The 26,914-nt window shown below is 36.1% G+C and overlaps 1 protein-coding gene across 46 annotated transcripts in view; it reads left to right on the top strand.

The window, feature by feature from the left end:
- Positions 1-26,914, top strand: part of LOC117336185 (cytosolic carboxypeptidase 2-like) — a 148,417-nt gene that overhangs the window by 103,346 nt on the left and 18,157 nt on the right. For 25 of the 46 annotated variants that reach the window (XM_033896624.1, XM_033896604.1, XM_033896597.1 and 22 more), the window contains 10 exons: positions 348-488; positions 2,331-2,363; positions 7,993-8,100; positions 9,056-9,115; positions 12,211-12,359; positions 16,817-16,904; positions 20,464-20,631; positions 21,397-21,465; positions 21,932-22,030; positions 23,453-23,651. In XM_033896624.1, coding sequence (XP_033752515.1) covers positions 348-488; positions 2,331-2,363; positions 7,993-8,100; positions 9,056-9,115; positions 12,211-12,359; positions 16,817-16,904; positions 20,464-20,631; positions 21,397-21,465; positions 21,932-22,030; positions 23,453-23,651 — 1,114 coding nt within the window. The remainder of the gene's footprint in view (positions 1-347; positions 489-2,330; positions 2,364-7,992; positions 8,101-9,055; positions 9,116-12,210; positions 12,360-16,816; positions 16,905-20,463; positions 20,632-21,396; positions 21,466-21,931; positions 22,031-23,452; positions 23,652-26,914) is intronic. The other 21 variants (XM_033896611.1, XM_033896637.1, XM_033896613.1 and 18 more) reach the window with 17 other exon arrangements.

Below are 26,914 nucleotides of genomic sequence, written 5' to 3'. Positions count from 1 at the left end.
TTATAAAATTGTATGTCCTGGGTATATATAGTGGTATGCAGGTATTTCATTCATTTTCAGAGTGATCACTTTATATTTATGCCTTGTATTTTACACATGCAATTCTTCAGCTTGGAAATATCAAGGGAGATAACTCTAGTCATTTTAATCTCTTCAGAAACAGACAGAAAGTTTAACTGAGAATAGATTTGAAAATCTGTTCATTCGCATAATCACCTATGGTTGTTTGGCTATCAAAATTAAATAATGATAGAAGTTATCTCCTTTGTTTAGTTCCTGTGCATGATGAAAGTATTTAGCCCAGCATGTCTATGCAGCCTAGAAAATCTTGTCTATGCATTCTACAGTGGCCCCACATTTCCGTTACTCGGGATCCAACAAGGGTTCGCCCAATATGGCCTTCAGTTTGGACGGCTTGTGTCCCCATCATGAGCAGACGTTTGCTGCTCAATATATGGCACAACAAATACAAAACCTGCAGTGTGGAGGTAAATCTTCTCAATGAGTTGACAGTTTGGCAAGCATGTTTGCTGTTCACGAGTATGTTCTTGATACTAATAAGAAAGGATAGCAATAACAAAATTTTGATGGAATACAAATTAATATCAGCAAATGGAAAATAATTACAAATGAAAAGAAATTGATAATTATTTTGATGTTTGGGGAGTTCATGGTTAGATGTTGAGCAATGTCCCATATAGAATGTTTACAGCCGACATCAGTCTGACAGTAGTCTCGAGTTATAGAATGTTTACAGCCAACATCAGTCTGACATCAGTCTGACAGTAGTCTCGAGTTGTAGAATTTTACAGCCGACATCAGTCTGACATCAGTCTGACAGTAGTCTCGAGTTGTAGAATGTTTACAGCCGACATCAGTCTGACAGTAGTCTTGAGTTATATAATGTTTACAGCTGACATCAGTCTGACAGTAGTCTCGAGTTATAGAATGTTTACAGCCGACATCAGTCTGACAGTAGTCTCGAGTTGTAGAATGTTTACAGCCGACATCAGTCTGACAGTAGTCTCGAGTTGTAGAATGTTTACAGCCGACATCAGTCTGACAGTAGTCTCAAGTTATAGAATGTTTACAGCCGACATCAGTCTGACATCAGTCTGACAGTAGTCTCGAGTTGTAGAATGTTTACAGCCGACATCAGTCTGACAGTAGTCTCAAGTTATAGAATGTTTACAGCCGACATTAGTCTGACAGTAGTCTCGAGTTATAGAATGTTTACAGCCGACATCAGTCTGACATCAGTCTGACAGTAGTCTCGAGTTGTAGAATGTTTACAGCCGACATCAGTCTGACAGTAGTCTCGAGTTGTAGAATGTTTACAGCTGACATCAGTCTGACATCAGTCTGACAGTAGTCTCGAGTTATAGAATGTTTACAGCCGACATCAGTCTGACAGTAGTCTCGAGTTGTAGAATGTTTACAGCTGACATCAGTCTGACATTAGCTTCAGTAGAATGTGTGATGTCACCCAGTCTAAAAGAAGTCTCAGACATAGAATCTTACATTAAGGTACTCTAACAACTTTCACTAAACAGGGGGAGGGGGGCATGTCATCTTGAACATACTCTGTTGTGTAGTTAGCCTTAGGATCTGTTTTAACTCTGTTGCCTCAATGGGATAACTCAGTTCATGTAGATCTATTTTATTGATAATGCCTTTGTCATTGCCTCTTGAAAAATTCTCTTTTACATTTACAGTGGAAAATTTCCATGTGGAAACATTTAATGAATAATGTTTAGATTTAGTTTCTGAAAAACCTTGTAGGTCCTACTGCCATTTGTATAGATAAAGAATATTAGGTATAAAGGTATGATACCATTGGATTGGTTGACTATTAGCAAGAAAAAGGGAAAACCAAAAAATTATTTCAGAGTTATCTCATTCAGACATTAGACAAATGTTGGATTTCTGCTGGATACATGTGCTGTATTAACATTGTGAAGTGTTGGATTTCTCCTGTAACATCTCTGTCTAGCTTTATTAACCCTGACTTCTGCCATTAAAACTTCTGTGTTTTACTTTTCCTGTCTTTACTTGGCCATCTTTGAATTATTGGCACATGGCTTGATATATAATTGTTCTTGCTATATATTGTAAACTGTGAATTTGTTTAAATTAATTGTGTTGTTCTTTCCTTTTATTTGATTTGAAGATTTTCTTATATTTAATAAAATGTGAGTTTTGTTTATATACTGTAATTACTTTATACATGTGAATATTATGTGCTCTTTTAGGTTTCATTTTGCTCTAATTTAAATTAGCTGTGACATACTGTAGATCATTAGGACTAAATATATTGAAATACCTTACAGGGAAACCGGAATCACCTGTAGCTCAGAGAAAAGGTATCCTGACTCTAACCAGCCATAACACTTCATGTCCCCCACCACACTCACTTCAAACTCTACAAAAAATTAATAGATCGTCACACTCACTTCAAACTCTACAACAAATTAACAGATTGTCACACTAGAGGACAAACTGTGTTCTATCATAAGTTAACAGATCGTCACTCTAGAGGACAAACTGTGTTCTATCATAAGTTAACAGATCGTCACACTAGAGGACAAACTGTGTTCTATCATAAGTTAACAGATCGTCACACTAGAGGACAAACTGTGTTCTATCATAAGTTAACAGATCGTCACACTAGAGGACAAACTGTGTTCTATCATAAGTTAACAGATCGTCACACTAGAGGACAAACTGTGTTCTATCATAAGTTAACAGATCGTCACACTAGAGGACAAACTGTTCTATCATAAGTTAACAGATCGTCACACTAGAGGACAAACTGTGTTCTATCATAAGTTAACAGATCGTCACACTAGAGGACAAACTGTGTTCTATCATAAGTTAACAGATCGTCACACTAGAGGACAAACTGTTCTATGATGAGTTAACAGATCGTCACACTAGAGGACAAACTGTTCTATGATGAGTTAACAGATCGTCACACTAGAGGACAAACTGTTACCTATCATAAGTTAACAGATCGTCACACTAGAGGACAAACTGTGTTCTATGATGAGTTAACAGATCGTCACACTAGAGGACAAACTGTTCTATCATAAGTTAACAGATCGTCACACTAGAGGACAAACTGTGTTCTATGATGAGTTAACAGATCGTCACACTAGAGGACAAACTGTGTTCTATCATAAGTTAACAGATCGTCACACTAGAGGACAAACTGTGTTCTATGATGAGTTAACAGATCGTTACACTAGAGGACAAACTGTTCTATCATAAGTTAACAGATCGTCACACTAGAGGACAAACTGTGTTCTATCATAAGTTAACAGATCGTCACACTAAAGGACAAACTGTGTTCTATCATAAGTTAACAGATCGTCACACTAAAGGACAAACTGTGTTCTATCATAAGTTAACAGATCGTCACACTAGAGGACAAACTGTTACCTATCATAAGTTAACAGATCGTCACACTAAAGGACAAACTGTTCTATGATGAGTTAACAGATCGTCACACTAGAGGACAAACTGTTCTATCATAAGTTAACAGATCGTCACACTAGAGGACAAACTGTGTTCTATGATGAGTTAACAGATCGTCACACTAGAGGACAAACTGTGTTCTATCATAAGTTAACAGATCGTCACTCTAGAGGACAAACTGTTCTATGATGAGTTAACAGATCGTCATACTAGAGGACAAACTGTGTTCTATGATGAGTTAACAGATCGTCACACTAGAGGACAAACTGTTCTATCATAAGTTAACAGATCGTCACACTAGAGGACAAACTGTGTTCTATCATAAGTTAACAGATCGTCATACTAGAGGACAAACTGTGTTCTATGATGAGTTAACAGATCGTCACACTAGAGGACAAACTGTGTTCTATGATGAGTTAACAGATCGTCACACTAGAGGACAAACTGTTCTATCATAAGTTAACAGATCGTCACACTAAAGGACAAACTGTTCTATGATGAGTTAACAGATCGTCACACTAGAGGACAAACTGTTCTATCATAAGTTAACAGATCGTCACACTAGAGGACAAACTGTTACCTATCATAAGTTAACAGATCGTCACACTAAAGGACAAACTGTTCTATGATGAGTTAACAGATCGTCACACTAGAGGACAAACTGTTCTATCATAAGTTAACAGATCGTCACACTAGAGGACAAACTGTGTTCTATGATGAGTTAACAGATCGTCACACTAGAGGACAAACTGTGTTCTATCATAAGTTAACAGATCGTCACTCTAGAGGACAAACTGTTCTATGATGAGTTAACAGATCGTCATACTAGAGGACAAACTGTGTTCTATGATGAGTTAACAGATCGTCACACTAGAGGACAAACTGTTCTATCATAAGTTAACAGATCGTCACACTAGAGGACAAACTGTGTTCTATCATAAGTTAACAGATCGTCATACTAGAGGACAAACTGTGTTCTATGATGAGTTAACAGATCGTCACACTAGAGGACAAACTGTGTTCTATCATAAGTTAACAGATCGTCACTCTAGAGGACAAACTGTGTTCTATGATGAGTTAACAGATCGTCACACTAGAGGACAAACTGTTCTATCATAAGTTAGCAGATCGTCATACTAGAGGACAAACTGTGTTCTATGATGAGTTAACAGATCGTCACACTAGAGGACAAACTGTGTTCTATCATAAGTTAACAGATTGTCACACTAGAGGACAAACTGTGTTCTATGATGAGTTAACAGATCGTCACACTAGAGGACAAACTGTTCTATCATAAGTTAACAGATCGTCACACTAAAGGACAAACTGTTCTATGATGAGTTAACAGATCGTCACACTAGAGGACCAACTGTTCTATCATAAGTTAACAGATCGTCACACTAGAGGACAAACTGTGTTCTATGATGAGTTAACAGATCGTCACACTAGAGGACAAACTGTGTTCTATCATAAGTTAACAGACCGTCACACTAGAGGACAAACTGTTACCTATCATAAGTTAACAGATTATCACACTAGAGGACAAACTGTGTTCTATGATGAGTTAACAGATCATCACACTAGAGGACAAACTGTTCTATCATAAGTTAACAGATCGTCACACTAGAGGACAAACTGTTCTATCATGAGTTAACAGATCGTCACACTAGAGGACAAACTGTTACCTATCATAAGTTAACAGATCGTCACACTAGAGGACAAACTGTTACCTATCATAAGTTAACAGATCGTCACACTAGAGGACAAACTGTGTTCTATGATGAGTTAACAGATCGTCACACTAGAGGACAAACTGTTCTATCATAAGTTAACAGATCGTCACACTAGAGGACAAACTGTGTTCTATGATGAGTTAACAGATCGTCACACTAGAGGACAAACTGTGTTCTATCATAAGTTAACAGATCGTCACACTAGAGGACAAACTGTGTTCTATGATGAGTTAACAGATCGTCACACTAGAGGACAAACTGTTACCTATCATAAGTTAACAGATCGTCACACTAGAGGACAAACTGTTCTATGATGAGTTAACAGATCGTCACACTAGAGGACAAACTGTGTTCTATGATAAGTTAACAGATCGTCACACTAGAGGACAAACTGTGTTCTATCATAAGTTAACAGATCGTCACACTAAAGGACAAACTGTGTACTATGATGAGTTAACAGATTGTCACACTAGAGGACAAACTGTTACCTATCATAAGTTAACAGATCGTCACACTAGAGGACAAACTGTTCTATCATAAGTTAACAGATCGTCACACTAGAGGACAAACTGTGTTCTATGATGAGTTAACAGATCGTCACACTAGAGGACAAACTGTTCTATCATAAGTTAACAGATCGTCACACTAGAGGACAAACTGTGTTCTATCATAAGTTAACAGATCGTCACACTAGAGGACAAACTGTGTTCTATGATGAGTTAACAGATCGTCACACTAGAGGACAAACTGTTACCTATCATAAGTTAACAGATCGTCACACTAGAGGACAAACTGTGTTCTATGATGAGTTAACAGATCGTCACACTAGAGGACAAACTGTTCTATCATAAGTTAACAGATCGTCACACTAGAGGACAAACTGTGTACTATCATAAGTTAACAGATCGTCACACTAGAGGACAAACTGTGTTCTATGATGAGTTAACAGATCGTCACACTAGAGGACAAACTGTTACCTATCATAAGTTAACAGATCGTCACACTAAAGGACAAACTGTTACCTATCATAAGTTAACAGATCGTCACACTAGAGGACAAACTGTTACCTATCATAAGTTAACAGATCGTCACACTAGAGGACAAACTGTGTTCTATGATGAGTTAACAGATCGTCACACTAGAGGACAAACTGTGTTCTATCATAAGTTAACAGATCGTCACACTAGAGGACAAACTGTGTTCTATGATGAGTTAACAGATCGTCACACTAGAGGACAAACTGTGTTCTATCATAAGTTAACAGATCGTCACACTAGAGGACAAACTGTGTTCTATGATGAGTTAACAGATCGTCACACTAGAGGACAAACTGTGTTCTATCATAAGTTAACAAATCGTCACACTAGAGGACAAACTGTTACCTTTCATGAGTTAACAGATCGTCACACTAGAGGACAAACTGTTCTATCATAAGTTAACAGATCGTCACACTAGAGGACAAACTGTGTTCTATGATAAGTTAACAGATCGTCACACTTGAGGACAAACTGTGTTCTATCATAAGTTAACAGATCGTCACACTAGAGGACAAACTGTTACCTATCATAAGTTAACAGATCGTCACACTAGAGGACAAACTGTGTTCTATCATAAGTTAACAAATCGTCACACTAGAGGACAAACTGTTACCTATCATAAGTTAACAGATCGTCACACTAAAGGACAAACTGTTACCTATCATAAGTTAACAGATCGTCACACTAGAGGACAAACTGTTACCTATCATAAGTTAACAGATCGTCACACTAGAGGACAAACTGTGTTCTATGATGAGTTAACAGATCGTCACACTAGAGGACAAACTGTTACCTATCATAAGTTAACAGATCGTCACACTAAAGGACAAACTGTTACCTATCATAAGTTAACAGATCGTCACACTAGAGGACAAACTGTTACCTATCATAAGTTAACAGATCGTCACACTAGAGGACAAACTGTTCCATTATAAGTTAACAGATCATCACACTGGAGCATGAACTGTGTTTTATTACAATTTAGTTACACCGATGAACAATGAGTAATCTACTAGAATTCTAATTCTAACCACTCACATCTGTCCAAACTCCTCACTCAACCAAAGTCTTTTCTGGAGGACAAGATAAAAAGCTAAACTTGTATCTGACTTCTGTTACTTTATAGTCTGGTAGCATTTTCCTGTTAGTAAAATTATATGAAATGGATCAATTTTCAGATCATACCTGAATAAATACATTACCTACTATCTAATTCATACGCCATGTTTTGTCACGTTTAACTGCATGCAAGGTTTGATGGTAAAGTAAATATTAAAACATTTCCATTTTGCATAACAAATATATTGCATGGATCATTCTTTTTTTCCAGAAAAGTAATAAGTATATGTTTGTGTGTGATCCCAATACCTGTAGTATGTCTTGATGTGTGCTAGAGATGTTAAATTTGAGGTTTTTTGTGGTTCTATATTTTTGTATGATCACCTTGATGTATATATGATGTGTTTCCTGAACTGCCCCACGTGTGCATCCTGTTTTTATAGATGATAGAAATGTATATTTTCTCATTTTTAATGATTTCTCAAATCAATTACTGTGCACTGTCTACTGTCTTCAATCACATAATTTCCTGATACCGATTCCAAAGTTTTTATAGTACGCGGATTATACCATGGTTGAATCTCCATTATTATTTGAAGTCTAGTGGAAAATGTCAGTGTTTGTATGTGACAAGATATATATACAGCAGTTGTGTGGACACTTATTGATGCTGTTTATTACATCAGATACAGAACCACTACAGCAAGGGGTCAGAGGTCACCATAAGTCCATCAAACCCTTCCATGAAAAATGTAGTGATGATATCCTAGCTAAGTTGTTGGGAATGCCTGAAGGTATATGTAGCTGTGTGCAGTTCTCTCACCCATCCACAACCTTTCTTTCTTCTTCCCCGGGGATTAGCCCCTTTGGAACCTCCACAGGAAAATGGAGTCTGCCAGCATATCACCTTAACATTTAACCTCCAGGGAATACCCCAGACATACCCTCAAGGATATCTGAGGGAAAAGATGTCCTCACTCTTTCACACTGTTTGTGTTTGATACCACCCACCTTTCTGTGTTACTCTACACACCCCTTAAGGGGCCTCACAGTTTGGGTAGATTTCTCACCTTTATTACCTTACATATTGTTTCACCATGTGTTTAAAGCAGAGACTGTTAGATTCCCCGTGATGAATGTGATGTTCCTCAAACACACAGGATTTATACTGTATATTCACCTTCCATCATCTCTTCTGTACATTACACATTTGTAGCTGAAATTTAATACAAAGAAAAGACAGAGTATATTTGAGTAAATTGTTAATTAAGTGTCAGTATTTGATTTGACATACCGTATTTATTCAAATAAACGCCCGGGGGGCGTGAAATTTTTCCAAGGGGGGGAGATTAATGGAGATCAAAATTTCAGAGTCGGTAAGTTGTGAGATCTGTTGTATGTAACCATTTCACACCATGATATAGTTACTGAAACTTAGTTTTGTGGTTTGTGTTAGTTTTATGTTGGATATCCTTTAAATAATTATACATCTGGACACACGTGGATGGATATATAACTGTGCCACGGTAAGTTCTTTTTCTCGAATTGAGGAATTTTTCTTTCCAAAAAAAAGGGGGGGGGGGGGGGGCGTTTATTAGAATAAATGCGGTATGTTTGTATATTGTGTATTACTGTTTTTGACTCCATTGTATATGTGTGTCTGTAATTACTGTACAGTTTGTTACTGACTACTGTATAATTGTAACTTGTGTCTGTACATGGTGTATTACTGTTGTTCTGGCTATTTAGTTGTAGGAAGTACTTTGGTTAAAGTATGGAAGGAGCACATGAAACGTACACGAGGACGTCGTAAGATTCTCTATAATTAGTATTACGGGTATACGGGGTGTGCACCTATATAGCCGGACGCTCTAAATGTCTGTAGTACCTAACAGAGAAACATCATCCCTTCTATCTGTAGTAATAACATTTGACAGCATAAACAAAGCAACTTATCTTTTGATTGCAAGGGAGATAACTATTGATTTGCAAGGGAGGTAATTTTTGACTGCATGTAAATTAAGTACGGGAAAATAATTCAAATTTATGTAAAACTTGAGACAGGTAACTAAACAACAGACTGGATAGAAGTAATAATAATATCACATCTGATAAATCACTCTCAAATCAAAAAATGAGGATTTCAAATTTCTTGTGTCTGGTTAGATCCTGTTATAGTCCTTTAATCACCTAAGAGTTAACATGGAGACTGTAAAGTGCTGCTGTAGAAAGGATGGTATTTCAAATACAAACAACTTCACAGAAAACATTCCTGTCTACAAAACATAACATTAGATTTGGTGCTTTTTAGGAATATTTTTTCCACTTGCAATTTCTGGCACCATTATTGATTGCCGACAGAATCCTTTCATTAAATAACATACCTTTTTTCTGAGAAACATTTTTACCAGGTAAAGGATGGTTTTCCTTATCCAAATCTTGTTAGTGTACACACACTGGTATGGAGGACCCTGTTCTAGCTTTATAGAATAGTAACGTCTTTCTTGTGCATCATTTCTTTGTGTTTTGTTTATATATTTAGGTGATCAATGCTTGTTTTAAATCATCCAGAAGGATGTCCATCATACATGATGCTAGTGTTACAAAATCACTTCTGTAGACATAGTGGTTTGTTATACATACCATTCACTAGTGGAAGAATATTAAGTGTCAAGCTTTTTTTAACCAAAGTTACATTTTCTGGTAAAAATTAAGGGTAAAATATGTCTTAGAAAATGAAATATTTTCTTCTTAAGATCAGAAGTAATGATATTTCTCCTTTATATATAGTTTTGTTGTATGGATGAGAGTTATAGTCCTTTATTTCAATCAAATATTTTGACCATGCAATTTTTTTTTTAAATGTTCACACAAAAAAAAAAAAATACTGACAATGTTGTTCAACTATATATGACCTGTGTGCTGATTGCTAAAGGGAAATCAAGTTTGTCCTGATAGTTGACCTTCACCTACTTTCTAGGTTGCAGGATTCTTGCAAGAGTCTGTGCCGCATATGGGTTAGGAAAATCTGAAGAAGAATGTTTAAGTCTTCATTAAGGGGTTAAAAACAATTTCAGCCAATTACATTTTCATAGATTAAACAGCATAGAAAGTTCATCAATATCCCTTTTGTTTGTAATGTGATTTTTCAAGTTGTATAAAATTCTTTAGTAAGGCGACTGTTATTGCTGTTAGACTTGCTGTATATTTGTATATTACCTGTATCACATATTATATTAAGTTACTTGAAACAAAAAGTTCCTATGTTAAGGTTTGAAAACCACAGAAAACTAACCTGTCTAAACCATCCCCTGTCTAATCTTGAGCCCAATCTATACTAGCATTGCAATTTCATATGTCTTAACTGACCAGTCTTATCTGATTTCAGTCTATATACATGTATCTCTTAAGATGTATTCTCCTTTTCAGTCATCCGTCTTTTCTTGGTTGGTTGTTCTCACCAAAGTTAGGGATTTTTTCAGGTGTAACATACAAAATGTGGTGACGTTGTTACACTGCATCTACCATGGAAATGAAATTGTGAATAAGTAAATGTTAAAGATTTTCTGTTCCTGTACATCAAATGTACCATACTTTAATGGTTACTAATGTCTTTATACAGTTTATGATTATAAGACATTGATTCTTCAAATCAAAGAAACATTGAATTAATACAGTTAATGTCACTCTGGTTTGTAAGTTCGTTAAAACAGTTCAAGGTCATAAGTAAGAACTCTTGTTTTTCTTTTGAATATAATTCTGTACTTTACATTTAAACGAAACATTCATTCTTCAAATTATTCAATATAATCTAATTACCCTATTTACTATAGAACACAGGATTTGTTGTCAGGTGTAGACAGTGTTCTGGTATTTTTACTGTAAATGAAAGGGGTATAAGATGAGTGATATACCGTATTTGACCTAATAAGGGCGCCTGCCCTAATAAGGGCGCCCCTACCTTTTTTCAAGGAAATAAATCTTTGACTGAGTGTCAAAATGGTGTTCAAAAGTAATAATTCATGTGAAATATTTTGCTACTTTATGTGTTCAATTTTCTTCAGCAAATTAAGTAACTGGAACACATGTTTTCGCCACATTTTGTGTATTCCTACAGGCTACAGATGACATGTCAGTGCAAAGAGCACCCAAAACTAAACACACATACAAATAATAACTTACCATCTTTATTTGAAGATAAAGTAAAGACTTCATTCTTGTTGATAAATAACTTTTGTTCAGAACAGAAAACTAGTAAAATACATTGTAAATCAATTATTAGGTCAAAGAAAACGATGTCTGTTGTGATCTGGGAAATCACCTGTTTCTATAAATAGAACACAAAAGAGTTCCATTTGAACATAAATGGTGGAACACACGTTCTCTGGTCTAAAGATCAGCTGGCATGGTTTACAAGTTTACAGGAGTATTCAAGTCATGTTTAAGCTTAATATATGATAATGAATAGATATCTTCATCTGGAATATTTTTATGACTGAATATTTTACCGTTTCCACAACCTTGGGTATTCTGCTATAAGGTATAGTCTGTTTCATAAAACTTCAGAATAACTAATCTTAATAAGGGCGCCCCCACTGTCAATTACCCGCGCCCTGCGCCCTTATTAGGTCAAATACGGTATACACATATGGATATCATCATTTAACAGTAATTTTAAGACAAAGGTTGTTAAATTAGAAAAGTGTGATAATTAAGTGAAGCTAGTGATTTAATTTCTAGAAGTCTTAAGCAAAAGACATGTCGGTAAGACTTAATTTATTGTTCCTTTGTCAATAAGAAACATTTAAGATATAAATTATGTAATTAAGAGATGTTTATGTATAAAAATTGTGTATTTTTATGCTTCTGTTTCTTATACACACTTTTATTGTCCTCATTTACAGAGACCAACATAGATGACCTGGTTCGGTCACAGATAACACACCAAGCCAGTATCTCGCCCATCAACCGCCAGCCCCTTCAGCGCCATATCCTTGAAGTGTCCGCAGCCCAGCAGCGTCAGCAGGATATGCTACAACAGAGCCGCAAACAGGTATGAGAACACGAGTGACCGTATCTTGCCCTATTTGGGCAGTCATTACTTTAGCTTACCGTTTTATTGTACTGGTTATTACATGATTTGCCTCCGTCTTAAGTACATTTGTAGTTTTTTCTTTTACCTAGATTTTACTTTGTGCACATTTACTCTTGTAAATATTAAACTTGTGATCTGTTTTAATGTTGTGAAGTCCTTTCTGTTAATAAATGTTAATATAAACATATAGAATTTGGTAAGAAACAGAAAATTCTTGTTCAGTAATTTTGTGTAAATGCATGGTACTTCCTTTCTGGGTTTTATGTCAATATATTTGAGAATAATTGATCGTGTGATGATTTCTGTATGCTTTGATATCCATTTCAGATGTTGATAAGTGAAGTTTGTTTTATGTTTTTGTGTAGTTAACTACACTAAGAATTTCATGATCATTCTCATTGACATTATCAACTCGATTTCTCTTTCAACCTATCATTTTGTTTATTTGTGGGAAACACCATTGCAAACTCTGAAATACATTTAATGAAAATACTTATAATGAAAATAGCTTACAATGACTCCTATTTGGTGAGAACAGGCTATAAATATCATAGTTGAAAAGTGCTGTGCAATAAATTAATTGAAATTTCACAAAATATAGAAACTTCTATTTCTTCAGTTTCCTTTGCTGTTACAATAACTCTTGAGTTTTCATAAGTTTGTTTCAGGCTAATTTACAAATCAAATATCATTGATCTTTTTGTTGTTATTTGATTTTCAAAAGGAAGTATAAATATGATTCCAAATGGTTATTCAGGATAATTAAAAAAATTAATAAAGTTTAGCCTTCCAAATGACTTCAGAATGATGAGCTCTCTATCCTCTCTAGCATCCTGTCTTGTGCTGCATATATCTGTCAACCTCTGTCCAATATCTGGTCATGGCAAAATATGGAATAATATTTGGTGATAATGGGGAACAACATACCTGGCACACATTGGGATCTGTGTACTTGCTGTCTTTATCTATTTAATATTCGGTGGTATGGATCATGTGGGTCATTGTCAATAAACCTCAGATACCTCTTTGCTGTATGGTCATAAAACATGTAACAGTTATCTGATTCTGCTGTACAAGAAAGATCTGGTCATACTTGGTCATGTCAATGAATATCCAGAAAAAAATGACAAATCAAATTGATGTACTTTTGCTCATTAATTGAAATTTTTGAAGTGACCAGAGAAAATCTTTTCAGTTGCCAGGATAATTGGAGATGGGATTTCTATTTGAATCAGAAACTGAAAAGTGAGATAATTGATAAAAGGGGCAATAACTCCAGATTATTAGCATATTTTTGTGTCCTTGCATTAACCTAATATGCACTGTAGTTTTAAAGTGAAGAAGTTACCTGCAGTGCTCCTTGGACCTATCACCAAAAACAACGCAATCTTTTTCCTGGAACACTGGCCAATCCAGTTTGAAATAAATAGAAAATAAAAGCACAATTCTAATGAATATTTTAAAGAGAAAATCAAAATAAACTCAAATTTTTAAAATGTTTTTATAATGATTTAATAACAACAGTTTAAGTTGATTTCAAATGCATTTGAAATAAAACAACTATGTTCTTACATCTGTAGGAATTATTTGATTAGCTAAACATGACCTGTCTATCTCAACTAAAACATTCTCAATATCAGTTAATTCAAAGATACATGTACTTGTATTTTTTTAGAGAAGGAAATTGATTAATTCCTGACATAAGACTAGGCCAGAGTCATTACACCAGTAATTAGTGTTTGTTGCTAATCATGTTTTGTTGTTTCCTTTCGACATCAATTGTCAGAAGTTTTGTTTGTGTTCTTCAAACTTTGCCTAATCTAGATTTGTGTTACGTTTTTTGTGATGTATGAGAGCTAGACTACTACACACAGAGAGTTGCTTCCCTTGGATAAGTAGAGTAGAACGCGGTGATTGGTATAAGGCAGTGTAATGCCAGTACAGCGGGCTATAGCCATGCACTCCCCAGTAAACATGTAGATTTAGACTGTGTTTGTTTGACTTATGTTGGAGTTAAGATTTAACAATTTAATTGTTTATTATTATGTTTTTTTATGTATACAGTTATATGTTTATATTGACTTGTCCCAGCCTATAGTACTCCTAAGCACAATGTGTACACAATATAGAGTATTAGAAGCATAATATATACTATAGGTTTGCATGACCTCATTGTAGAGCTGAGACAGACCTTATAATGGTATTATAGAGCTAGAATTGGTATAAATGAACAATTCTATAATCACAGTAGATTTGAATAATTGCTGTTGAATATTGTACATTGTTATCTTAATTAAAAAACTTCCAAGTTTGCAAATCAATGACCAAAAATGAATGTATAGTGAAAAGTGCAGTGTAGGTAGGTATCAGTGGGCAGTGAGAGCCCAGTCAAATATATATCAATGGGCAGTGAGAGCCCAGTCAAATAGATATCAATGGGCAGTGAGAGCCCAGTCAAATAGATATCAGTGAGAAGTGAGAGCCCAGTCAAATATATATCAATGGGCAGTGAGAGCCCAGTCAAATAGATATCAGTGGGCAGTGAGAGCCCAGTCAAATATATATCAATGGGCAGTGAGAGCCCAGTCAAATAGACATCAATGGGCAGTGAGAGCCCAGTCAAATAGATATCAATAGGCAGTGAGAGCCCAGTCAAATAGATATCAATAGGCAGTGAGAGCCCAGTCAAATATATATCAGTGGGCAGTGAGAGCCCAGTCAAATAGATATCAGTGGGCAGTGAGAGCCCAGTCAAATAGATATCAATGGGCAGTGAGAGCCCAGTCAAATAGATATCAGTGGGCAGTGAGAGCCCAGTCAAATATATATCAATGGGCAGTGAGAGCCCAGTCAAATAGACATCAATGGGCAGTGAGAGCCCTGTCAAATAGATATTGGTGGACAGTGAGATCCCATTAAGAAGATATCGATGGGCAGTGAGAGCCGATTAAAATTAGATATCAGTTGGCAGTAAGAGCCAATTGAAATAGGTATTAGTGGGCAATGAGAGCCGATTAAATTATATATCAGCTGGCAGTGAGAGCCCAGTCAAATAGATATCAGTGGAAAGTTAAGCCCATTAAGATTAGATATTAGTTGGCAGTGAGAGCCCTGTCAAATAGATATCAGTGGGCAGTGAGAGCCCATTGAAATAGATATAAGTCGGCAGTGAGAGCCCAGTCAAATATATATCAATGGGCAGTGAGAGCCCAGTCAAATAGACATCAATGGGCAGTGAGAGCCCTGTCAAATAGATATCAGTGGGCAGTGAGAGCCCAGTCAAATAGATATCAATGGGCAGTGAGAGCCCAGTCAAATAGATATCAGTGGGCAGTGAGAGCCCAGTCAAATATATATTGGTGGACAGTGAGATCCCATTAAGAAGATATCGATGGGCAGTGAGAGCCGATTAAAATTAGATATCAGTTGGCAGTAAGAGCCAATTGAAATAGGTATTAGTGGGCAATGAGAGCCGATTAAATTATATATCAGCTGGCAGTGAGAGCCCAGTCAAATAGATATCAGTGGAAAGTTAAGCCCATTAAGATTAGATATTAGTTGGCAGTGAGAGCCCTGTCAAATAGATATCAGTGGGCAGTGAGAGCCCATTGAAATAGATATAAGTCGGCAGTGAGAGCCCAGTCAAATAGATATCAGTGGGCAGTGAGAGCCCATTAAGATTAGATATTACTCAGCAGTGAAAGCCCAGTCAAATGCAGATATCAGTAGACAGTGAGAGCCCATTAAGATTAGATATTACTTGGCAGTGAGAGCCCAGTCAAATAGATATCAGTAGACAGTGAGAGCTCATTAAGATTAGATATTACTCAGCAGTGAGAGCCCATTCAATTAAGTATCAGTGGGCAGTGAGAGCCCATTCACAAGCCTACATCTGTGGTTGGTGAAATGTAAGAAACTATGTTGAAACAGAATTAGGTTTGCAGAATTCACCTGATCCATAACTAGTTTTAGCAGAAATTGAGATTTGAAAAGCATGATTTTTTTTTTTTTTTTTTTTTTATAACCATGTTTTGTTTCATATACTTATGGATACAATATGTACAGGTTTTGAATTTTAATTTAAATATATTTCATTTACTAAAAAAAAAAGAAGACTTTTGTCAATAATAAGCACACACAAAAATGGTTATATTATTTATTAGATACTGTTATATTATTCACTATAATCAAATGAGATAAGTGTTCCTCAGGCATTTGTAATTGTGTATGACCCTGTGTACTTTCAGATATTTTATTGTAAATACATATATATAACCCTCAACATGTTATTGGTTAAGTGTTTGTTAAACAGGTGAGTGTATCGTAGGTGTATTTTACCTGTCTTTCCATTTTATATTTTAATTTGAATGTTTACCACTAACTTATAAATGTTTCTGTGTTTTGTATACTTGCAGGAGAACAGATCAGGTAATAACGTCATTCGGATGCACCCCAATCCCTTTGACGAGCGCTCCTCTAAACCTCCCATAACCATTTGTGATGGTAAGACTTACTGTCACAGAATCTGATTGGTCATCCAAACCTAAGACCTTATTGGTCAATTTTACAGCACATCAACAACCTGATTGGTCGTCTAAATTAAGAACCTGATTGGTCAGTTATACAGCATTGATTGATTGATTGATGGGGCTTAACGTCCTTGTTATACAGTAAATCCACCACCTATGATTAAATTCTATTTCATTTTATTGGTCAAATTTTAATAAACACACAATTGTCAATAGAGGATTAAAACTATATCACCATATATATGAAATGACACCTGTCAAATGTGAAGGGAGTATTACGGCATGGCGATGTCTGTCTGGCTTCAACTTTTGTTGTTTGAAGATCTCTTATAAATTTATTTGTAATGAAAAGCCAGAAATAAAATGGTGGTGTGAAAATCAGTTTCATTTCTTAAAATATGTATTTATTGATCAGCAATTCTAGACATTTTCTTTTCATCTCTTAGATGTTCAGTGTACTAGTTCATTTGTAATTCAGTGTTTTTATGTCTGAATTCAAGTATTATATAGTGTCTTAATTTAAGTATGATGTAATGTCTAATTTCGAGTATGATATAATATGTCTTAATTTGAATAAGATATAATGTCTTATTTCGAGTATGATATATAATATCTGGATTTGAGTGTGATATAATGTCTGATTTTAAGTATGATATGTAATGTCTGATATTGGTAATGGCTGTTGATCCGGTACATACAGGTATAATTTTAAGATAATAACTCCATGACTGCCAGGATTTTGCTGAAAATAATTACGGTACATTGGGTTAGCTATTATTTATAGTTGTATACAGGGTGGGTTTACATCTAGAGCATTGCAATTCAAAATAAAATATACTGGGGTGCATGGGGTTGATAAAATTTTATGAATGTGATATTTTTACAAGTACTATTCATAGTTGTGTTTATCATTTAGATTTGAAGTAATATCACAAACCAAAATTAAGTAGAAGTTCTGACATTCACCACATCACATTAATTAGATCTATCAGTTGATGATATAGTACAATTACACTGTAGTACAAATGTATATCTGCACTGTCTAGCTTGAATAAAAAAAATGTATTTCTTTACTGTTATCATGCATATTAAAGATCTAAAAATCATGGAATTAAATTCTATTTATGGCAATGTAGCAAGGGTTCTCTGGCTGTGTGTTTTGGTGGCAGATCATATCTATATATAGTAACATTTCACTCTTAACATTCACTTAAACTGTCAGTATATTCTAACTATTTTCAATATATTTGGTACACCGTAATCACTGTCAGTATACTGTAACCACTGTCAGTATACTGTAAACACTGTCAGTATACTGTAACCACTGTCAGCATAATGTAACCACTGTCAGTATACTGTAACTACTGTCAGTATGCTGTTATCACTGTCGGTATACTGTAAACACTGTCAGTATACTGTAACCACTGTCAGTATACTGTAATCACTGTCAGTATGCTGTTATCACTGTCAGTATACTGTAACTACTGTCAGTATACTGTAATCACTGTCAGTATACTGTAATCACTGTCAGTATACTGTAATCACTGTCAGTATACTGTAACCGCTGTCAGTATACTGTAACCGCTGTCAATATACTGTAATCACTGTCAATATACTGTAACCACTGTCAGTATACTGTAACCACTGTCAGTATACTGTAATCACTGTCAGTATACTGTAATCACTGTCAATATACTGTAACCACTGTCAGTATACTGTAACCACTGTCAGTATACTGTAATCACTGTCAGTATACTGTAACCACTGTCAGTATACTGTAACCGCTGTCAATATACTGTAATCACTGTCAATATACTGTAACCACTGTCAGTATACTGTAACCACTGTCAGTATACTGTAATCACTGTCAGTATACTGTAACCACTGTCAGTATACTGTAACCACTGTCAGTATACTGTTATCACTGTCAGTATACTGTAACCACTGTCAGTATAGTGTAACCACTGTCAGTATACTGTAACCACTGTCAGTATACTTTAACCACTGTCAGTATACTGTGACCACTTTTATACTGTAACCACTGTCAGTATACTGTAATCACTGTCAGTATACTGTAACCACTGTCAGTATACTGTAACTACTGTCAGTATGCTGTTATCACTGTAAGTATACTGTAACTACTGTCAGTATACTGTAACTACTGTCAGTATACTGTAATCACTGTCAGTATACTGTGACCACTTTTATACTGTAACCACTGTCAGTATACTGTGACCACTTTTATACTGTAACCTCTGTCAGTATACTGTAATCACTGTCAGTATACTGTTATCACTGTCAGTATACTGTAACCACTGTCAGTATACTGTAACTACTGTCAGTATGCTGTTATCACTGTCAGTATACTGTAACTACTGTCGGTATACTGTAACCACTGTCGGTATACTGTAATCACTGTTGGTATACTGTAACCACTGTCAGTATACTGTAACTACTGTCAGTATGCTGTTATCACTGTCAGTATACTGTAACTACTGTCAGTACACCGTAACCACTGTCAGTATACTGTAACCACTGTCGGTATACTATAATCACTGTTGGTATACTGTAACCACTGTCAGTATACTGTAACTACTGTCAGTATGCTGTTATCACTGTTAGTATGCTGTAACTACTGTCAGTACACCGTAACCACTGTCAGTATACTGTAATCACTACCAGTATACTGTAACCATTGTTATACTGTAATCACTGTCAATATACTATAACAACACTGTATCTATTGTACTAATATTAGTGAATCAAACCTGGTTGTTATGTATAACACTGGACACAAAACAATTAAAACCTTTACTAGTAGTTCATTCATTTATGGTTTGTGTCTTTCAAATGTTCAAAAACTGCTAATAGTGGCTCCCTCTGTTGGTAGCATTAAATTTCATAATTTCTTCATTATTTTATGATTTATCTTTTGTTGAATATCTGAACTAAAGTAACTGGTATAGCCAGGTGTAGAAAACTCTGAAACTCGTATTATCAGTGTTGACCATGCTTGCTAGATAACTTGTCCGACATCATGTATGGTTTTAATCTATCTGAGCACCAGATCCCAACTTCACCATCACTTTGCAGTCTTGCAAAAATAATAAGTATTGATATTGTGTTAAAAAAATTTATCAGAAGTAATCATTATATGATTAGAAAAAATCATGTAGATATGTATTTCTAAGAATCAATTGCAGTTGTTTTTCTTTTCAAATCAAATAAAACGTATGAGGAAGTGGTGATGTTGTGATCATTAAAACTAACTCTATAAGGGCTCTCAAGACTGTATTTATGACCCTACCTTACCTCCTGATTTTACTTGATCAAGTCATTGAAAATATCATCTGAATTTGTATACAAATTAGATAATTTAATTGGCTATCATAAGAAACATGAGGGCCAGTGAGAAGAGATGTTACACTGTTTCTGGTATGAGATATGAGGTGAGGTCCTAGAGTATGGTCAGTCTGAGCCCTCTAATTCTCTGTTTCTCTAATCCTACCTTTAACTCCCTGGTACTATTTCAGCCAGTAAATCTGGTCGACCTCGAACTCAGGTGCCTTCCGCCACTTTCGTAAATTATGATCAGTACCATTCTGTGAAGGCGCCACCTGAGGAACCACAAGTGGAGTCTAAGGAGGTGTTGTTGATGGAGGTAGAAAAACTGGAACCAATCTCATTGGACAACCAGGACGGTATGTCAATATGGGTTTGCCTTGGTAACCAACATGTTTGTTGGTTACCAAACGGGTTGCTAGATGTTTAAGTTACCTGATGGAGAAGTTCAAAGGAACTCATGAGAGGACATGTTAAGTTTTGCTCAGTAACTCTTAATTATATGAGCTTTTATTAAACATTATTCTTGAAGTCTTCTTTTTCTTTCTATCCATTCTAAATTCTATAAAAAGAATACATGGTTATCCACTATCAATCACTTTTCAAGTCTTTGTTCTATCCAAAAAATATTTTGTGCATTTTGAAGTCCACACTGGTAATGCATCTTGTGTATACCAGATAAGAGAGATTGGAGTTTGTGATTTAAAAATGAGGGATACTACAGTCATTTCCTGTATGGAATAGACATGAACAAATGTGATTGTTTACTGTTAAAATGTAAATGGAAGAACACTAAAAGTGATTGATGGTATATATTGGAACTCTGTCCCCTTTGGTGATGCTGGTATCTAAAATGACTGGTGAAGGATTAATTTGACAAACTTTTCCAATGTAAACATTTACTACAAGTACAATCCTTCTTCTCTTTCCTTTGGTGACCTATACAGTCACATTTCAAACAAATATATACAGCCATATAGCCTCCATTATCTATGCTTTTTCCAACCTTGTTGCACAGATGAATATTTTTTGGAGCAGCTTTTTTATGGCATTTGCTGAACTAGTAGTAATGGAAACTAAGACAACATTTGTATTCGATCGTCTCACTTTCCATAATTTTTCAGATGAATCTAAAGAAGGCAAGAAGCATAAAGGGAAACATAAAGAAAAAGGAGGCCGAAAGAGTCGGATGGGTGGGTATACATTTTACCAACTTTGTCCCTCAATTTCTATATACATATGATATTACCATTTTAATATGCTTTCAGATTTTTGTTGTTGTGGATTTTTTTGTTATCTTTTTTTCTTTAATTCTTACAATTTGCCTTGTAATTTGGCTTCTTCATTTTGGCACATATAATAGCATTGGCATGCTTACAACTACATTTTACCATGCAGTTATCTTTTCTGCTTTTGTGAGCTGTCATTCAAGGAACTGTGGATTATGAACTGACAGGTTTTTTCTTTGTATAAAAACTGGTTTCTGTGTCTAGATTAAGCATCTGGAAAATCCTTTATCTTGGCTGAACAGTTCAGGAAAATCTGTGTTTTTCGATATTTTCTCAAAAGAAAGCTCAGACTTGAATTAAAAATGTTTCAAGAAACTTGGTAAAAAGGTAATGATGACACAACACTTTTGTGATTTTGTTCAAATTTTAGTCCCAAATGATACCTCAAGTGCTAAACCGGAGAGAAGGGGGCACCGATACCGACAGTTTAAACACGACATTTACAGTGAGACATGGAAACAAAGTGAAAGTGTGTTCACAGTCTTGTAACTATTAGTTATCAACTAAAAACACAAGATCTGCAAATCACTTGTGTTGTTAACTTGTCACCAGAATGATTCCAACTTTATCATACATAGCCTTCCTCTGTAGAACTAATAATTATCAAGACACAAAGCGTCAAATCACTTGTGCTGTTGTTGTTGTTGTTAACTTGTCACCTGAATGATTCCAACATTTTGACATGTAGCTGTATCCTACCTCCATAGAAATAATGATTATCAGGACAAAATTTATGTTAATTTGCAGTAGCAATGATCTTAAAAACACTGCATGTGTAACTTTCTGTGTCTGTCCAACCTTCGCATGTGTTACTTCCTGTGTCTCTCCATCCTCATGATGTGTAACTTCCTGTGTCTGTCCATCCTCCGTATGTGTTACTTCCTGTGTCTGTCCATCCTCCACAAGAGTTACATCCTGTGTCTCTCCATTTTCCTCATGACTTACTTCCTGTGTCTCCACATTTTCCTCATGACTTACTTCCTGTGTCTGTCCATCCTCCGCATGAGTTACATCCTGTATCTGTCCATCCTTGGTATGTGTTACTTCCTGTGCCTGTCCATCCTCTTTATGTGTTACTTCCTGTGTTCCTCCATCATCCGTATGTGTTACATCTTGTGTCTGTCCATCATCCGTATGTGTTACATCCTGTGTCTGTCTATTTTCCACATGAGTTACTTCCTGTGTCTGTCCATCCTCCGCATGAGTTACTTCCTGTATCTGTCCATCATCTGTATCTGTTTCATCCTGTGTCTGTCTATTCTCCGCATGAGTTACTTCCTGTATCTGTCCATCATCTGTATTTGTTACATCCTGTGTCTGTCTATTCTCTGCATGAGTTACTTCCTGTGTCTCTCCATCCTCCGCATGAGTTACTTACTGTGTCTCTCCATCTTCCTCAAGCAATCCTGATGTAAATTTTACTTTGTTGTAGTTTCTTCAGGCTGATAAATTGATTGACATTTATTTCAGTTTTTCCACTAGTACATTGATTCATTCTATCAACAGATATGGAAAGAAATACTAAGCCTCCATTATACTATTTATTTTAAAATTGATTATTATGAAGAAAAAATGAATTTAAAGTGAAAGAGATAAAATGGAAAAATTCCTCGAGTCACTAGCCTATCAGTAAAAATTTGTTGTAAGGATCGATATTGGTGTTGACTCCAAATATTCATCTGTAAAATCAAGTTTCATTACAAATGATTAACATCTTTAATTGTCTTAAATCTCTATTCTTAAGAAACATACAAAAACAAAAGATTTGTCTGGAAACCTTCAAAGTTTCATTTTGTGATGTACCAAACAATCCTGGACCAGGACTGGAGTAGTCGTTACCCTATATATATTTGTGATATTGTATTTGATAGATATCATTGGCATTCTGTAGGTATGCGTGAGTCTGATGAGGATCACGGTCCAGGTATTGAGGGGCCAGATTATGTAACAGATCCACACTCTCACAAGGAGCCAAGGGTCAAGTCAGCCCAGTCTACAGAGGAGGTGGACAGTGCAATAGAGAGCATCAAGGAACTGAGACAGTCCCTCGCCACCACTGCCATACAGCAGAACCTCAGTCCAACCGCAGGGTATGTACCTCGGCCGTCTCAGTTGTCAGCTAGACAGAAGGAATACCTATTAACTTGTCCATTGTGTCAGATCACCACAAAGAGGAATACTTTCAAGTATGATGGACAATATGGGAATACTTTAAACCTCCAGTATCCAAGACAATATGCGATTATTTAAGACCTTGTCCAGTATGCTAGACAATATGGGGTTATTTAAAACATCCAGTATGCTAGACAATATGGGGTTATTTAAAACATCCAGTATGCTAGACAATACAGGAATAAACCTTGTAAAATTTATCAGATGACAGAAAAATGAGTACACAAATCTAGAAATCACCAGCAAATGTTATACTGGAGGTGTTAAATTCAAAAGATCTGACCGGTGACAGTTTAGTGTTTGCTTGCTAAAATAGACATGGAAGCTTCGTGTTATGTTACTGAGATGATGTCATATCTTAATACCATGAATAAGCTCAGTGTTATCTTGCTGTGATGATGTCATACCATAAATAAGCTCAGTATTATCTTGCTGTGATGATGTCATACCATAATAAGCTCAGTATTATCTTGCTGAGATGATGTCATACCATAAATAAGCTCAGTATTATCTTGCTGAGATGACGACATACCATAAATAAGCTCAATATTATCTTGCTGAGATGACATCATACCATAAATAAGCTCAGTGTTATCTTGCTGAGATGACATCATACCATAAATAAGCTCAGTGTTATCTTGCTGAGATGACATCATACCATAAATAAGCTCAGTATTATCTTGCTGAGATGACATCATACCATAAATAAGCTCAGTGTTATCTTGCTGAGATGATGACATACCATAAATAAGCTCAGTGTTATCTTGCTGAGATGACATCATACCATAAATAAGCTCAGTATTATCTTGCTGAGATGATGTCATACCATAAATAAGCTCAGTGTTATCTTGCTGAGATGATGTCATACCATAAATAAGCTCAGTATTATCGTGCTGAGATGATGTCATACCATAAATAAGCTCAGTGTTATCTTGCTGAGATGATGTCATACCATAAATAAGCTCAGTGTTATCTTGCTGAGATGGTGTCATACCATAAATAAGCTCAGTGTTATCTTGCTGAGATGATGTCATACCATAAATAAGCTCAGTATTATCTTGCTGAGATGACATCATACCATAAATAAGCTCTGTGTTATCTTGCTGAGATGACATCATACCATAAATAAGCTCAGTGTTATCTTGCTGAGATGACATCATACCATAAATAAGCTCAGTATTATCTTGCTGAGATGACATCATACCATAAATAAGCTCAGTGTTATCTTGCTGAGATGATGTCATACCATAAATAAGCTCAGTGTTATCTTGCTGAGATGACATCATACCATAAATAAGCTCAGTATTATCTTGCTGAGATGACATCATACCATAAATAAGCTCTGTGTTATCTTGCTGAGATGACATCATACCATAAATAAGCTCAGTATTATCTTGCTGAGATGACATCATACCATAAATAAGCTCAGTATTATCTTGCTGAGATGACATCATACCATAAATAAGCTGTGTTATCTTGCTGAGATGACATCATACCATAAATAAGCTCTGTGTTATCTTGCTGAGATGACATCATACCATAAATAAGCTCTGTGTTATCTTGCTGAGATGACATCATACCATAAATAAGCTCTGTGTTATCTTGCTGAGATGACATTATAACACGTATCATTAATTAAGCTCAGTATTATGTTGCTGAGGATATCCAAGCTGCTTTTTGAGATCAGACAAGCCATTGAAGTGACTATGCTGTTTTATCCAGAGCCGAAATTGTTGCTGTATGCCTGTCTGCTGATATATATATCTCTGCACGTGCATGCATTCTTCTGAATTACGTGTACTGTTAGGCTGGGAAGTTTTGACTGTTTATTTTAATCTATACCTTTATAGAGACATGTACTAGTCAAAGTCACCTAAATATCACTTGTGTACTAGTGAAAGTCACCTAAATATCACTTGTTAACTGTAATATTTTTTTGTACAGATGGTTTTTACATGTAAGAGATTCTATTGAAGTTTTACCCTCATATCTATATGTTATGTCGATTGCTGTCAGCAGTCGTACAGTCGTCTCAGTAAAGACACCATGTCTCATTTTTAGCTCACCTGGCCCGAAGGGCCAGTGAGCTTATGGCATGGCGCAGCGTCCGTCGTCCATCGTCCGTCCGTCGTCCGTCCGTCAACTTTTCCTTTAAATCGCTACTAGTCCTAAACTACTCAGTGGATTTTGACCAAATTTGGTCTGAAGCATCCTTGGGTGAAGGGGAACCAATTTTGTATAAACGGTGGGTCTGGCCCCCCAGGGGCCTTAGGGGTGGGGCCCAATAGGGGAAATATAGCAAATTCTTTAAAATCCTTCTTCTTCTGTAGAAATGAAGGGATTTGATTCATATTTGGTCTGAAGCATCCTTGGGTGAAGGGGAACCAATTTTGTATAAACGGTTGGTCTGGCCCCCCAGGGGCCTTAGGGGCGGGGCCCAATAGGGGAAATATAGCAAATTCTTTAAAATCCTTCTTCTTCTGTAGGAATAAAGGGATTTGATCCTTATTTGGTCTGAAACATCCTTGGGTGAAGGGGAACCAATTTTGTATAAACGGTGGGTCTGGCCCCCCAGGGGCCTTAGTGGTGGGGCCCAATAGGGGAAATATAGCAAATTCTTTAAAATCCTTCTTCTTCTGTAGAAATGAAGGGATTTGATTCATATTTGGTCTGAAGCATCCTTGGGTGAAGGGGAACCAATTTTGTATAAACGGTTGGTCTGGCCCCCCAGGGGCCTTAGGGACGGGGCCCAATAGGGGAAATATAGCAAATTCTTTAAAATCCTTCTTCTTCTGTAGGAATAAAGGGATTTGATCCTTATTTGGTCTGAAACATCCTTGGGTGAAAGGGAACCAATTTTGTATAAACGGTGGGTCAGGCCCCCCAGGGGCCTGGGGGGTGGGGCCCAATAGGGGAATATAGCATATTCTTTAAAATCCTTCTTCTTCTGCAGGAATAAAGGGATTTGATCCATGTTTGGTCTGAAGCATCCTTGGGTGAAGGGGAACCAATTTTGTATAAACAGTGGGTCTGGCCTCCCAGGGGCCTTAGGGGTGGGGCCGAATAGGGGAAATATAGCAAATTCTTTGAAATCCTTCTTATTCCGTAGGAATAAAGGGATTTAATCCATATTTGGTCTGAAACATCCTTGGGTGAAGGGAAACCAATTTTGTATAAACAG

Source organism: Pecten maximus, chromosome 10 (genome assembly GCF_902652985.1).
Source record: "Pecten maximus chromosome 10, xPecMax1.1, whole genome shotgun sequence".
NCBI classification, from domain to species: Eukaryota; Metazoa; Mollusca; class Bivalvia; order Pectinida; family Pectinidae; genus Pecten; species Pecten maximus.
This window is presented reverse-complemented; position numbering and strand designations above follow the sequence as displayed.